This window comes from Eufriesea mexicana, unplaced genomic scaffold, assembly GCF_001483705.2.
Source record: "Eufriesea mexicana isolate 0111107269 unplaced genomic scaffold, ASM148370v2 scaffold4744748577, whole genome shotgun sequence".
Classification (NCBI taxonomy): Eukaryota; Metazoa; Arthropoda; class Insecta; order Hymenoptera; family Apidae; genus Eufriesea; species Eufriesea mexicana.
Window position 1 is genome coordinate 136,956 of NW_016907989.1, and position 15,224 is coordinate 152,179.

The following is a 15,224-nucleotide window of genomic DNA, read 5'->3' on the forward strand; positions in this document are numbered from 1 at the left end:
ACCTTTTCATTCGTAATATACTTAAATCACGAAACTGTTGATATCCCAAAACGAGTCGTAACTCAAGCCAGCTTTCTAAATAAAATAATAAAACAATAAAAGAGCTTATAGGACGGTTATATTCATAGAAGTACGTCCTCCATTGTACAAATCTCCCTACGCAGCTAGCAGCGCCATCTCTTACCACTATCTCCGTTCTGTATGCTATCCCGAATAAGAAAATGGCTCGCGCCGTGCGATATAAAACGTCAGATTGTGCGAGATCGTAAGACGTCAGGACGTGGAAATTATGCAGGCATCAGGATCACATTAAAAAGAAAGGCCCTTTTCTCACGTTCGTAGCACACGTTGCGCCTCCTCCGCGCGGCGCGTACCCACTAATTTATCATGACCCGTGACTTCTTACGAGAGGTGATCGGGAGGAACGGAGAAGAAGAAGAAGTAGCTGAAGAAGGAGAGGAAGAAGAGGTGGAGACGGTGGTAGAAGGGAACGTACAGAAAAAGAATCCCGGCCATCCCGCGGAGACCGGTTTCCTCTCGTTCTTGCGTCCCTTCTTCGTCACTTATTTTTCTCGTCTCGCGCCGGTAAATCGATCTCATCCCTGCGCCATCGACGAAATCGAATTCGTCGTGCCGATCGTGCTGCGCCCTTGCGTGCTTCTCCAGAATTATTTCGGTGAACGAAACGTGTCCTAGGGAATATTTGCAAGTGTTAAAAACAATCATTTTGGGACTTTCGTATGTATTTTTTTTAATGGAGATTATTCGATTGTTATTTTTGATTTTTGGTCGATAATGTAGTTTAATTGTTTTATGTCTTTTCCCAGTTTCGTTGTATTATTGGAATTATTATCTTGGCTAAAATGGCTGGATTTTAGAATTCTTGTTTTTGCAGTTATTGACAATACACAGTTGATTTTGTATAATTAAAATTAATATTGACTCTTACTCTATTATAATCGCACTACAATTATTTATTTATTTAACATTAATTATTATTTACCTGTAATATATTTTTATATAATTATGTAACATAGGCTTGTTAATGTTGATTAATTGGGATCCTTATGAAAGTATTGTCAGAGAAATTATTGGTTTTAGAAAAATAATTAAAATATTTTTTAAATTACAGGTATAAATACTTTTAAGGTTCAATTTTTAGTATTTCCAATTTATTAGGTTTTCATTTGTGAATAAAAAATGCCACTTATCAATGATTACCTTTCACCAGTGTTTTAACCCTTTGCACTTTGCGACCTTTTTATTACAGAAAAATAGGAATTCGAAGACTTTCTTCCATAAAGTCGACGATATTTTTAAAACGGTTAATAGGAAATCGTATGCAAATTAAGACGTGGAATTATTTTACTCCGACATTCCACGGATCATTGGGTAATTTTAAATTTGATATATTAATTAACATCGATCTTTACAATCTAATTAAATGGCGATTGAGTACAGAAGGTTAATTAACCTTTTGGACTCGAAGATTTCTTCGTTGTGATGATGCAATTCAAAGCTCTTCTTAGATTTTTATAAGCTCGCTGATACTCTTTATGCTAAAATTAAAAAAAGAAAATCGCGAATTTGTGTGATAATTTTATTTCGATGTTCTTAATATAATTATCATCATCCATTGTTTAAGTTATAGTATTAAAACAAACGGTGACGAAGAGTCACCTCTCGAGTGCAAAGGGTTAATATATTATAATTTAAAAAATAGGATATAACATTGATAAATTCACGTTGTAATTTTCCCAAATTAGATCCTAAATTTTCAATATACACTTCAAAATCACTCTTCTAAGTAAACCCACGAGCACCATAACCATCCACAAACTCAGCAAGAATCCACAACCATAATTTCTTAACCCCAACGTCTTCCCAGATCCGAAAATTTATTACCCACAAACCCCACTGCTCAACACGTGTCTCAACCATCGATACACAAAATCGATCATTCCTGAACATCGACAAACTTCCTCTCGATCCCTCCTCTCTCCCTCCCTAAAGAAAAAAACCCTGTATAAACCCCATGAAATACCTGTTGCACGAGATTAATCCGTCTCGCGTTACGGCTTTCTCGAAATGAATTGTAACATCGATAAAACCCTTTCTCGGTCTCGGTGCAATTAATTTTAACGTAGTTTTTTCTCTGTTTTCTTGCTGGCAGGCATGGCGACCGCCGGTCTTGAGGTGCGCGAGGCTGGACGGGCGCTGCGAGTGCAAACGGAAGCGCCGCATCTCGTTTCCATGGGAAGCGGACGTTTGTCAACGGCGGTGACCCTACATCCTTTGCCCGAAGGTAAGGCAAAGAGTATACTTGCCGGATGTAGTTGCGAATCGAAAGCACGGTGGTGTGTTTGGCCATGGTAAACCGTGCGCCGAACTTGGCCTACAGTTTCACAGCGTGCAAGTGTTGGCTTTGGGGATGATACCCTCCAGAACAGTTGACGCGTGTAAACGCGGCTGAAAGGTGAATTAAGGGAGTTTCCATGCGGTTTAATGCTTGCTTGAGAAGGATTTGGGTTAGTTTTCATTGAACTTGTCTCATTCTGGGAAAAGGTGACGTGTGTGTGCATGTGTGGGAAAGGTTGTTAAGTGAGATGAATAGATTGTGGTTGTATAGTTGCATTGAAATATTTTTCGTGGGATATTTTGAGTTTTGTTGGTGAGATAAGAGTGGATGAAGTTTGCTGAATTTTCTGACATTCTGGGAATTTTGTGTGTTGGTTGACTTGGGTGTAGATGTGATGGAGGTACGTAGTAGATTGAATTCAAGTTTTTGGAGAGATTACAAAATTTTTAGAGAAAAATTTGATTCATATGAAGAATGGTATTTATAATTTGTAAAGAATTTAAGTACGTTTTGCCTTTATAATTATACTAATTAGTATTTTGTCAATTATCTTATCCGATTTTCAAGTAATAGATAGATTCAATAGAAATAATTTCGGAAAATAGAAAGGAGGTATAATAGCCATCTTTAACGAATAAAATTTATCTCTGCTAAAAATGAAAGTAAATCGAAAATTCGAGGCAAATATTCTAATTCCAAATTGCATTTATCATAAAGCTTATTACACACAATTTTTTTAAATTCTACCCAATTTTTTCTTCTCTTTTTTTAACGAGTTAATTCTTCGTGACATTGTGAATAACAAAATTTTAAGAGCAGTTGGAAACACTAATATTTCGTGACATATTTCAAATTTTTAACTTCGTATTTTTAGAAAAATTCTGACTACTAAGTAATAAATCATATTAAACTGTGCAAAACTCGTCTCCACAATTTTTCTCCGCCTCTAATAGGGACAAAGCTATGACCTGGCGCAGTTACCAGGGTCACCATAATATTCCTATTTTATTAAAATAAGTCATCATAAAAATTTTCATTTTTATTTTCATTTCTAACAAACATAAACGAAAATTGTATATAAATTCGATTAACCATAATAGACATATTTTTTGAGATCCCAAAATCAGATTACGCCTTAGAGAGTGGTAGAATAATAAAAAGAAGCATTTTTCTCATCTAAACCGACACTAATTTCATTATTCTGTACGCTTCAATTTTTCACGATAAGTTCCCAGTTCAACAACCAACATCGAAGTGTGCCATCGGCGTCGATAAAATAAAATATTCAGTACGATATCAAGAATTCATCATCCATACTCCAGTATCGAGTGTATAAACTCGCCTCCATGAGTGGAAAACTGCTCGTAAAGGTGAAACTCTTGGAAGCTTATCGACTATAGGAAAGTACATCGGAAGGAAGCCAGGAAGAGATGAATTCTCCTCGAGAGTCACTTAGACGTTGAATTTTTGTCTACGTCCGTATCTCGAAGGCTATTGAGGCGTTGAACGTATGCTAGATAGCATTGCAGCCATAACGTGTAGTGATTCATCTATTTTAATCCGCGATTCGAACACGTAATTCTGTCTGATAAAGTTTAATGGCAGTACCCGAGATTTGCCGCGCTAGAAGCTTCACTTTGTATTACGCAAATGCCAGTGGGGAGGATGGATATCTCTGGGAAATCAAGTCTAACGATTTTCCTGGAATTTTGCTGTCTCTAACGCTTCCTCGTTGCCTATTATGCATTATATTCAGAGGTCGAGGAGGTTCTCGGTACACTCTGATCAGTTAGGAAATTACAGATAGAATTATCGAATTTTAAACAAATATTAACACTTCAAAACAAAATTTTAATATCTTCCTATCCTAATATCTATCAATTTTTATAAATTGAATCCATAAAAATTCTGTTTATGAGTGCAGATCTTTGGGAAATCAAGTCCAGAAATTTGCCTGATTTTTGTGGGATTTTTGGTATATTCTTACCAGTTAGAAAATTGAAAGTGGAATTATTAGATTGTTAAATGTGTGAATTGTATTTTTAAACAAGGACTACAGGTTTAAAGGGAAGTTTAAATTTTGGTTATGGATCTAAGTATTAAAGTAGAATCTAAATGTTATTTACAGGTTTAAACATGAAAAAGAAGTTCATATTTTATTTATGGATCATGTAGCTTGAACTTAATCTAATCTCAATCATTGTTCTATGAATAACTTATGACAATAACATTGAACAATAACATTGTTCATAGCTTCATGAAATCATCGATGTGAACCCATATGTAATTAGAGATTCAATTAATTTTGTAGGATGAAATATTAAAATCAAATTCAAATTTTATTGGTAGGTCATATAATGTAAATTTAGTCAATAGCTCTCATTGTTCAGTGAAATCATTGAAATGAGTTTACATATAATTAGAGATTCAATCAAATTTGTGGATTGAAAAATTGAAATAAAATTCTAATTTTATTTATGGATCATGTAATGTGAACCTAATCATCAGAAGAGTTTTCATTGTTTAGTGAGGTCATGTAAGACTACATGTAATTAAAGACCATATAACATAGGTGAAATTTCTTTGAAAATTATTCTGGAATAAGAAAATAATTGAATTTTAGTTACTTATATTGGTAATGCTTAAACAATTATAATTTGCAAAGTAGCTATTAGAAATCTAGAAACACCACATTTATTTACACATAATCAAACATTTAGTAATACTAAAACTATAAAACTAATTTCAGGTTTCTTATTTCTATATCTGAATATAATGTAATGTATTTATTATTTTGCCTAATTTACTTTCATGTATGTTTAGTAACAATTGAATCATTTACAAGTCAAAGTGATAAACTTCCAAGTTATTTTGAATGTTTAAAAATTTCAGTATTATAACACTTGATTAATGTCCAATCTTTTATATAACTCATATATCAAACCTATATTTAACATTTTATATAAATTATATATTAAAATAAACTTTTACTTTTGAACTAATGATGAAGTTAATTAATTTGACAAATGAACAGTTCAATTAAAACAAAAACACCACTAGGGTACAATCTTAAATACTACCCAGTATCTAATGTCAAATTTTAGGCAGTATTATGAAGATCGACCAAGTAAATAATGAATTCATTGGAAAATGTATTTCACATTTTATCTTAAATATTTGACTACACATTTTGAATATATAAATATCTATTAGTACAACAGTCACAACTTACACTCTCTTCAAACCTTCTCTTTTCAAAGCAAACTTCCTTCAAGTCATGTTTCAGTCAACCCAAAACACTTCTAGAATAAGATTCAAAACTTAAACACGCCGACAAGGTACAGGAAGCTGAGTCTCATTGGTAACGAGATGACGAGTCGCGGTATGACCCGCAATTAGATGGCAGACGGCGCGCAATTAGCCCGGTAAAATTCATCAACGCATAACCTCATCCGGTCAGTGGTAGTGTGTATTTATTCCTGAAATAATCGAGACACGCCGAGACTTCTTGTAGGGACGGCGGTGATTCGCTTTTAAAAATACACCGGAGACGCGGCAGGAAGCCGAAGTCCTCGTGCACGTGCATCGGTGTTGAAACCGGAAAAGACTTTGGGCGAACATAAATATTTGCATTTGACACGAAATCGAACACATAGTCACTAGTCATCCATGTTTGATACAGGCGCGCTAGCTAGCGGTAGTAGATGGAATTTCGTAATGGACTTTTGTAATTTTCCGTGGCGATACAATCGTCTTTTCGTGGAAAGAAATCGGAGGAGGCTGGTGTATTCGTGCGTGTGTATGGCGATCGTGGTGCTAATAGAAAGAGATAAGAATAAAGTTTTGTCTGGTATGCATGTTTTCCTTGCATATTTCTTTGAGCGTGAGACGCTTCCTGTGCGATGCATATTGCGTTGTTCGAATAGGATGAGGGTTTTGTGAGAATGATTTCTGGGGGAGAAGCTGATTTGATTGGTTGGCAGTGACAGGAATGTATCCACTTTTCTGGGTCGAGGCGAAATGTGTCCAGGTACCTACATATATTTCCTAACATTTCTTTTTCGACTATTTAAGATTTGCTTATAGTTTAAATTTTAATATTTCAATACGATACTGCTGCTTAAGTGATGAAATTTATATTGATTATGTATACCTTATAAAAAATCGGAATATTTATAATACATATAATTAAATAAAATATATGACGCAATAGTTTTTAAAATTGTTCTCTTGGACAGGGAGGAATTTGTCTAGATACGCTACTGCGGAGCAGAAGTTTGGTTAGGGACATAGAGAGAAAAATTTATATTTGAAAAATAAAATTTGTGTAAATTAATAAGTATAATCATTTTGTTTACATTCAGTTATTTAAGTGTAATTATTTTCAGTACATTTTAAATACAATCATTAGATACAGTAAATTAAGTACAATCACTTTTGTTCTAGGAATTGTAAATACTTATACTTTCTATGATAATGTAACCACTCTTCACTTTTTATGCATTATGCATCTACTTTTACTTATGGAATTTACATACAGATTATTTTCATTGAATCATATTCTTCTACTTTAATAACACATCATGAACCATGGTTCACTAATAACTATACCAAGTAAAACATCTATTATTATTTAATAAATGCATTAATAAATATTTTTTTAAATTTCTTTTAGAAATTTAATGTTTTGTATTATTGGAAAAGTTTGTAACACTTTTATAAACAGAAATAATTTCTGATGTGTATTTCAAGACTAAAAGAACATTATTTATAATAATTTTTTAATTGATTTTTGCATTTATCAGATACCATATAATAACTATTTTATTATTATGTATTATAATATTCTGGAAGCCTCCTTAATAGTAAGAAATAGTTCACTATTAATACCTATAAAATCTGCTTGAGATATTTTATTTCCATGTAGATCAAACGTTATTCAGAAGGGGTTCGTAAAGCTATTCAACGGATAGTAAAGGAGCAATAAAATAAATGGTGCACACGTTACTCTATAAAATACCAACACCTAGTTCCTAATAATAAATTACATTGCCTTCAGATTTCTCTTAAATTTTACGAGTTTTCCAAACAATACAATATAACCAAACAATAATCAGAATAACTCATACATAACATGCGAAAGTAAAGTAGCTTTCAACAGGGATAGTTCGAAACGAAGTCGAGGCTTTTACTAGTGCGCCGGAAAAATCAGGCTGGGAATGCAACTGACTATAAATACAATCGCGTTGCGTTTCTGGCTCGGCCTACTATCTAAATTCTGCCCCATTAAAAAAAGCGTGTCGATCGAATATTTAACCGGTTTCTTCCAAGCATTCGATAACGAGTATCGCTGCTGACCGCACAAGTCCAAGAGACCTTTTATTAATCGTCTGCCATACGAAGCCCTTCGACGTTGCTTTCACGCATGCGCTCCACGATCGTGCACGTGCGGCCAATGGAATGACGCTGTGTAAAAGAAAGTGAATACGCATTAGAAAAATGCAACGTGCGACATTTCGCGAAACCGAAAGCGTTCTGAATCGATAAGAAAGTGATATAAAGGTTAAATGATGAAGACAGAGAGGAGTAAAAGAATATTTTGATCAAGTTAGCGCTTTTCTTTCGCGTGATTTTTATTATTTTCGTTAGTTTCATTACCGTGTTTTGTTTGGGAGGTTATGTGCACGTGTTGGAAATGTGGAATCCGTGGTATCGGTGTAATTTGGAATTCTTGGGCTCGTGTGCGGTCCGCGTTCCTTGCATATGCCTGTTCCTCGTTGTGCTTATTCGTTTTATCGCTGCTGCGAGATTCTTGTAGAGCTGTAACTTGTATCGTATTGGACGTTGAGACGCGAAGTATGCTTTTGAGAGCGACGCTTTGGAATTTCACCTTTTTTCAATGGGCGATTTTCTTTTTGAAGGTTCTATGCAAGCACGTAACTTGAAGCATCATGTACTTGTAAGTTTATATATTTTTTTTTAATTTTTCTTTTTTTATTTTATATCTTTGCTACAACTTTATACTGGTATTGCGTTATACTACATTATCACTTTTAGGTTTCAAATTAAAATAAAAAGAAAAGTTAAGTTGAAACTAATTACAATTTTCTTCGTTTTTTCTTTAGCAAAATAATATTAATAATTACTTATAAGGGTATAAGATTATCCTTTGCACAATAGGAAGAAAATACAGTATGTTTTATCTGTCATAAAGTTTTGAGGATATTAGTTTTCTTAAAATTGAGATTTTATATTAGTAATTTGTTCCACTTTCTTATCGAAATTTAATCATTTATTGTTTTAAATATATATTTATGTTTCTTTACCCTTTTTGCTTGCTTCTTAAAAAATTACAACATGATTTTGATTTTCAAAATAGATATTTTAAAGTAAAACGTTGGATTCAAAGCTTGTATAGTTATTGTTTATAGGTATTTTCATTATTCTTCTTAAAACTGTATTCTTCCTATAATTATTTCTTTAAAATACATTATATTTTACTTTGTCTCACATTGAAATTGAAGGCACTTTGGAAAATAGATTCATCATACATTTTTGCAGTAAATGTCTGCTGTAATTTTCTTACTCGTGACTTTTATTACAATAATTAGATATATCTTTAGTGACATTTATCCTAGTTTAAAAATGCAGAATCATGATTATCATACTTTCTTATGTTTTTTCATTCTCATTGAATCCTAATGAGCTTACTAGGAAAAGAACTTATTAGGAAAAGAACTGAATTTACTTCTAATGACAGTTTTATGTAGAAAATCTCTTTACGTTTCATTGAAAATTTATTAGAAAAACAATGTTTCTTTAGAGCCAACAGCTGTTGATCCTCTTTTTTACAATGGAACATAAAATATTCATTACAAAAGGGCAGCTATAAATTTCAACTTGCAACGTACAAACAAAAGATACTAAATTAAAGAATTTACAATGAATGCAATTTTCTCTTCAATTTTTTCTATTCTGTCATTGAGCTATTAGTTAAATGTAGGCAACATACTTCATTGTATTTGCAAATTACGAGACGTAGATCACGTAGAGACCACGGTTCGTTCGCGGTTTCTTCTTCGTACAGAAGATTTCAGGCGTATCAGAAATAAATTTCATGCGAAGAAGCAAATGCCTAGAAACGGGGGAATTTTATTTCGTGTTTCCGGAAACATGTTAGCTTTCCCAAAATGGTTAATCCATACAGTGCACCCTAGTTTTATGTTCTTTTACTATAATTAACCATACTCGTAATAACTATTGTATATTATATAGTATATAGCAAATGTTACATAGCAACTATTGCTATATTTACTATACACTATACTTGTAATGTATTAACTATACTTACCAACCTCATAAATTTTAACATACATCAGTACATATAATAATTGTGTAAAATATCATATTTTTTCATATTCTTATACATGAATAATATTTCTATATTATTATTGTTTTTTAAATATTTTAATATTTCTGTTATTTATGTATTTTTAATATATATGTAAAAATAGATAACAAATTACTTGCAAATATAGCGTTGCATCTCATTCCAAAAAATTTATTTTACCTTATTAATTATTTTTCATTCTCTTTAATAATAATTTCTTGCCAGTATTTCCAATTTTAGCCCATCATTATTTACCATAAAAATTCCAAATAAGAACACGACGATCTAGATACACTGCTCGGTGATATAGATCCGAGCACAATAATGATCTTAAAGAAACAATCGTTCTATGGAACTGTATTTATCATTCATAAACCGCGAATTCACCAGGTATCAAGGGAACGCGTCCGTTCCTTTTGAATCGGCCTCGAACGATTCAATTAGCATAAAGATCCCAGACTTATTCCACTTGTACTCGCGAAACCGCTGGAGCGACTCGCTAAAAGCCTCTGCTCGATCTCTGATCAAGAAAAACACGAGGTTTCTGTATCGTGTTTCGCCTAATTAAACTTATCGCGCAATTAGTTCCTAATTACACCATGGCCTGGTAACAATGCACGAACTTGCTTTTCCGGCCATTTCGTGATAATGAAACGAAGAGGGAAAATTGGAAGGAACTAAAGGGAGAAGTAAAAACAGATGAACATCGAAAAAAGGTAAATGATGATGATGATAATGATGATGATGATGAAGGAGATGAAGTACGAGTCTAGTAAGTTTGCGGTACGACAGAGGCAAGAGGTATCTTTGTTTGCTCTGCTTGACTCCATCTTTGATGTTCTTGAAAGCCACGCTTTTAGGCTTGTGCCGCCATATTCTGACAATAGTAGTAGGATAAATTACATCAGCACTCCTATTTAATGTGGAATGGTTAATATTGGATTTATGTCTAGTGTTGGAACCTGGACGAAGAGCGCTGTAGACCGATTAACCTTTTGAATATATTTCGGAACGCTTCTATATACAATACGAGTTCTACAGCGAGGCTACGTCGGAGAATACAATAATGTTTTATGAATCGGTGGAGAAGGAACCGACTCTGTACAATTTTCGGAGGTGCTTATATATTCTTTCTCCTTGGAGAAGTGATGACCATTGGCCCTTAGTGAAAGTAGGAATGAGTAAGGTTTTTTGAACTCTGACGTCGACCAGCGTTTATCGGCTAGGTCCTTCTACTGACTAAGAGTCAACTTGATGATTGCTGGTCATCCAACGCTAGAGCTCCGTCATTGGACCAGTTCAGTATCTTCCTCATGATCCAATATGTCTAATGCTATTCGTAGATATGACACTTCCAGGCAATAACGAAAATTCGTGTGATCTATCTTTACCAGTGTGTTAGAGAATGCACACCGATTACATTACCACCAATCAGAGCCACATACCTTCTGAGTGATACCTTTCCAGATTTATACTGTGTTCATGATCCAACCTGCTCCCCAAATATGCAAAATGAAATTTGTCAAGTACAGATTACTAACTTTGGGACGAATTAAGCAACGAAACTTAAAAATTCACGTGTCCTATCTTCATGACTGCAGAGTAAAGATGAACCTATCATATTGCGATTAATCGGACCTCAGCAATAGTCATTACTAGTTCTCTCTACTTAATTCCATCTTTAATACTCTTGAAATCCACGCTTTTAGATACTCTGGGGTACAATTTGCTATAGGATTATAATCGACACTCTTTGTGTCTCATGTTAAATAGCTGTCGCTAATCCCATGTCCACGCCAGTGCTCTATCTCTCCATTTCATTTAACCTTGGTATATCTAGTTCACTCTCTCCGCCATACGATGCAATATAATCCGCATAATCCATAGATGTGACACTTCCGACCAACGCGAAAAATTCGCACGACCTATCTCTGAAATAGATAAGACTGTCGATCTGCCAGATCCCAACAGAAGAAGAGGAACAAAAAGGTTGAGAAGGAAAAAATCACGAGGCAACGTGGTGCTGGTACACATCCACGAAGTGCACGTGCATGGCCGTGCATAGTCGTGCATATGACGCCTCTGTGCATGGTATATAAATGGCGTAAAGGCGTTTACGCGGTCGAAGGGGAGTCAGAGGAGAGGACAGTAACCCACGAGGAACGTTCTGTCTCATAACCGTGGTGCGTTGCACTTAAATATAGTCGGTGCATAGAGAGGAAGATAGGTAGAGAAAGCTCCAGAGGGAAAAAGGGAGAGTGTACACGTTGGTGGAAAAGAGATGGGGAAAGTACGAGCAAGGGAAGGCAAGAACGCAATGTAAATTATTGCGTGAGTCAATCCTCAAAGTGGCGTGTATTTTCAGGCGACGTTCGTTTTTCTTAGCCGTTCTATTATTCTCTTTTAGCATGACGGCTCCGTGCTCGCCTGAAAGTAGTACACTCATGGATTCGAGTCGTCAAATGTAGCACGCTCCTTTCGGGGACTGTTCTCTGAGATTTGACCCCTTCACGAGTAAATTCTCTTGGGCTGCGTTTTTTTGTTTACTTATCATTACCGATAGAGGGCTAAATAAGCCTCGCGTGAAATTTCCTAACTCCTCGCCGGGTTTAGTCACCATAAATGTCACCTATACACAACGTTGCACCTAAAATAGCGTTAGGGAAATATAGACTGAAAGTTATCTCTTCGCTTCAATTGTATGGGAAATTTCGATTTATCTTTAGAAAATAGTAGGTTGAAACATCTGGTACCATTTTGTACCAGTTTCCTCAGTGTCTTCTTATTTGATCAAGCAGTTTGTTTATTAGCTTTTTCGTTAGAGCGAGTAACTACAATTCTCTAGTAATTTTCTTTTTGTGTATAACGAAGAGTTCGATTATAGATCCTTTGATTACAGAAGCAGTGTCTCTACATCACCTTTTGAGCCATGACACAAAATAAATTTAATAAAATAGTGAAAATACAATGACGATAATATTCCGTATTTACTTATCGTTTCTACTATATTTATTTGTAAAATACGTAATATATTTCATTAAGAACTGAAAATAATGACCATCGCTAGAAAGCACATTACAGTCTGCTTTTGAATCAGTGCTTTGATCATTCGAATGGTAGACGTCATTGGGAAAGTCTTACCTAGAGTGCCAAGTAATGCTATCGTGTTCGTTTCACTTTATGCGCTGTCATGTTTGTTTCTGTTTACGCTTAAAAGCGACAGGTGGCGCGATTGCGTTCTGGTCATCTTAAGTACCGGTAAGGCCACGGTTATGCTGGATGCATCTTTTGAAACGCTAATGTTCCGATGAATAATAGAGATCATTAGATTATGAATTGTTCAACGAAATATTCAGCCAGGCTTAATAGACGTTGGTTGAGATAGATACGTATTCTTATACTGTTACAGAGAAATAGAATTCGCAGAATCATTCGTACAATCGGACAATGAATCTTAACGAATTCAAGAGAAATCCGAGAAATGCAATCTATGTAGTTCATCTTCGTTAGAATTTGTTTATTTGATTGTTCTAACGCATTCATCACAACGTTAGGCTGTCAGAGAAGGCATCCGCTGTAACCATAGCCTAAGACTAAGGACGCGTTGTAGTAAAATCCGAACGCATATTATGTTTGACCTAGTGACACTTTCCATGTAAAATCTGAACAGTGCGAATAGCTACAGGAAATCTGTAATTATATCATTAAATAACAGCTAATGGTTCTCGAGTAATTCGCATTTATTGAGTGAAATTATACACCCTATATAATGACATTTCTACCTGTAAGTAAAAGCGAGCATTAATTCTGCTAAAAATTAACTGTCTATCTTTTTATAATAACTGCAAAAGCAAGAAATCTGAAACCAGTTATCACGACTGGTTTCCTAGTTTCAGTATCGAGAAAGAATCTCCTTCGTCATCAATTGAACCTGCAAACTCGACACGATCGTCTATCATTGTGAATCAAACAAGAAATCTGCAACTAGTCATTTGGACTGGTTTAGTAGTTCCTAGTGCGAAAAAAGAATCCTCTTTTTCGTCATCAGTTGAAGCTGCAAGCCCAACGCGATCGTCAATCATCGTGGATCAAACAGGGAGTCCAAAGCCAGTCATTTTGACTAGCTTGTTAGTTCTAGCGTTAAAAAAGAATCCTGTTAATCATCAGTTTAACCTGCAAACTCGGCGCGATAGTCTATCATCGTGAATCAAACAAGAAGTGTGCAACTAATCACTTGAACTGGTTTGCTAGGTCTAGTGTTAAAATGGAATCCTCTTCTTTATCAATTGTACCCGCGAACCTGGCATGATCATCTATCATCGTGAATCAAACAGGCAGTCTAAAACCAGTCATTTTGACTAGTTTGTTAATTCTGGTGTTAAGAAAGAATCCTGTTGATCATCAATCGAACCCGCAAACTTGCAATCAATCATTATGAATGAAGACGATGACAGGATTATTGATAACCTATTATGGACTAACTATAATATGTATATTGGCTTGGTCGATAAGTAGTGTCAGATTTTCATAGTAGTGGGCACTATTTTATTTTCCAGCACAAATCAGTGATCTTAATCTATCAAGTATATTCTCATACTAATTGCAGTTATACAGCTACCGACAAATTAGCAAAAGGTTCATAGATCAAAATAATTTATTCGATAAAATTCTTTTAGTTAAAAAACACGATTACCATTTTAGATTTTAAATAATAAATATGACTTTTTAGGCGATTCGATATTTAATAATAAAGATTTCAAAGTTACACCTTTGGTTACTTGATACTTCTTATATTAATAATGGCTAATCTGTAAGCTTCACAATCCCTGAGCCAGATAAATATCCTTAAAGCAAATATCGCCATCTCGTTTCTGGCTATTGAAATCGGTAACAATCTCGCAATCATCGTGAACCGAGATAATCTCAGTAAATATCGAATCGATCGTTCCAGAAACGGAAGCTTTATTGTTGATCGATGCATTTCGCAGTCGCATTAACCTGATCCACCGGATAGATATCAACAAAGACCGATTTACCTGTGACACACGTGACCTCGGTCGTAGAACGAAACGATTGGCAGGAAGTAATCTTCCTGTTTCTTGTTTTCAGTCCGTAACTGTCCGACTTCATTGTTTGACCAGCTTTTAACAGGTTCAACTAAGCTTGAGTCGCCGATGAACAAAGCGTCGCATAGTGGGGGGTTTTGTCGAAAAGCTGGCCAAAATGTGAAGACATCTTTTGATTTGTACAAGAATTGGTATGTTTGGATCATTCTCCAGAATTGTATCATTTCCCATGTAGTAAAAATGAAGGCTAAATTTACAACATGCGTAGCTCCCAGCTTGGAATCATTTTCCGAAGATTTTTCTTTGAATATTATACGAAATATTCGAATTCTCAAGTAAAAATAAATAGAAACGAAAAAGTAAAAGTAATTAAAATTTCAAAGAAAAAATAAATAGAATCTTAAAAAAA

The 15,224-nt window shown here is 34.6% G+C and overlaps 1 protein-coding gene across 1 annotated transcript in view; it reads left to right on the plus strand.

Moving 5' to 3' along the window:
• Positions 1–15,224, plus strand: part of LOC108552094 (pleckstrin homology-like domain family B member 2) — a 125,472-nt gene that overhangs the window by 22,627 nt on the left and 87,621 nt on the right. The window contains exon 2 of the mRNA XM_017906498.1: positions 2,174–2,305. Within this exon, the coding sequence (XP_017761987.1) occupies positions 2,174–2,305 (132 nt within the window). The remainder of the gene's footprint in view (positions 1–2,173; positions 2,306–15,224) is intronic.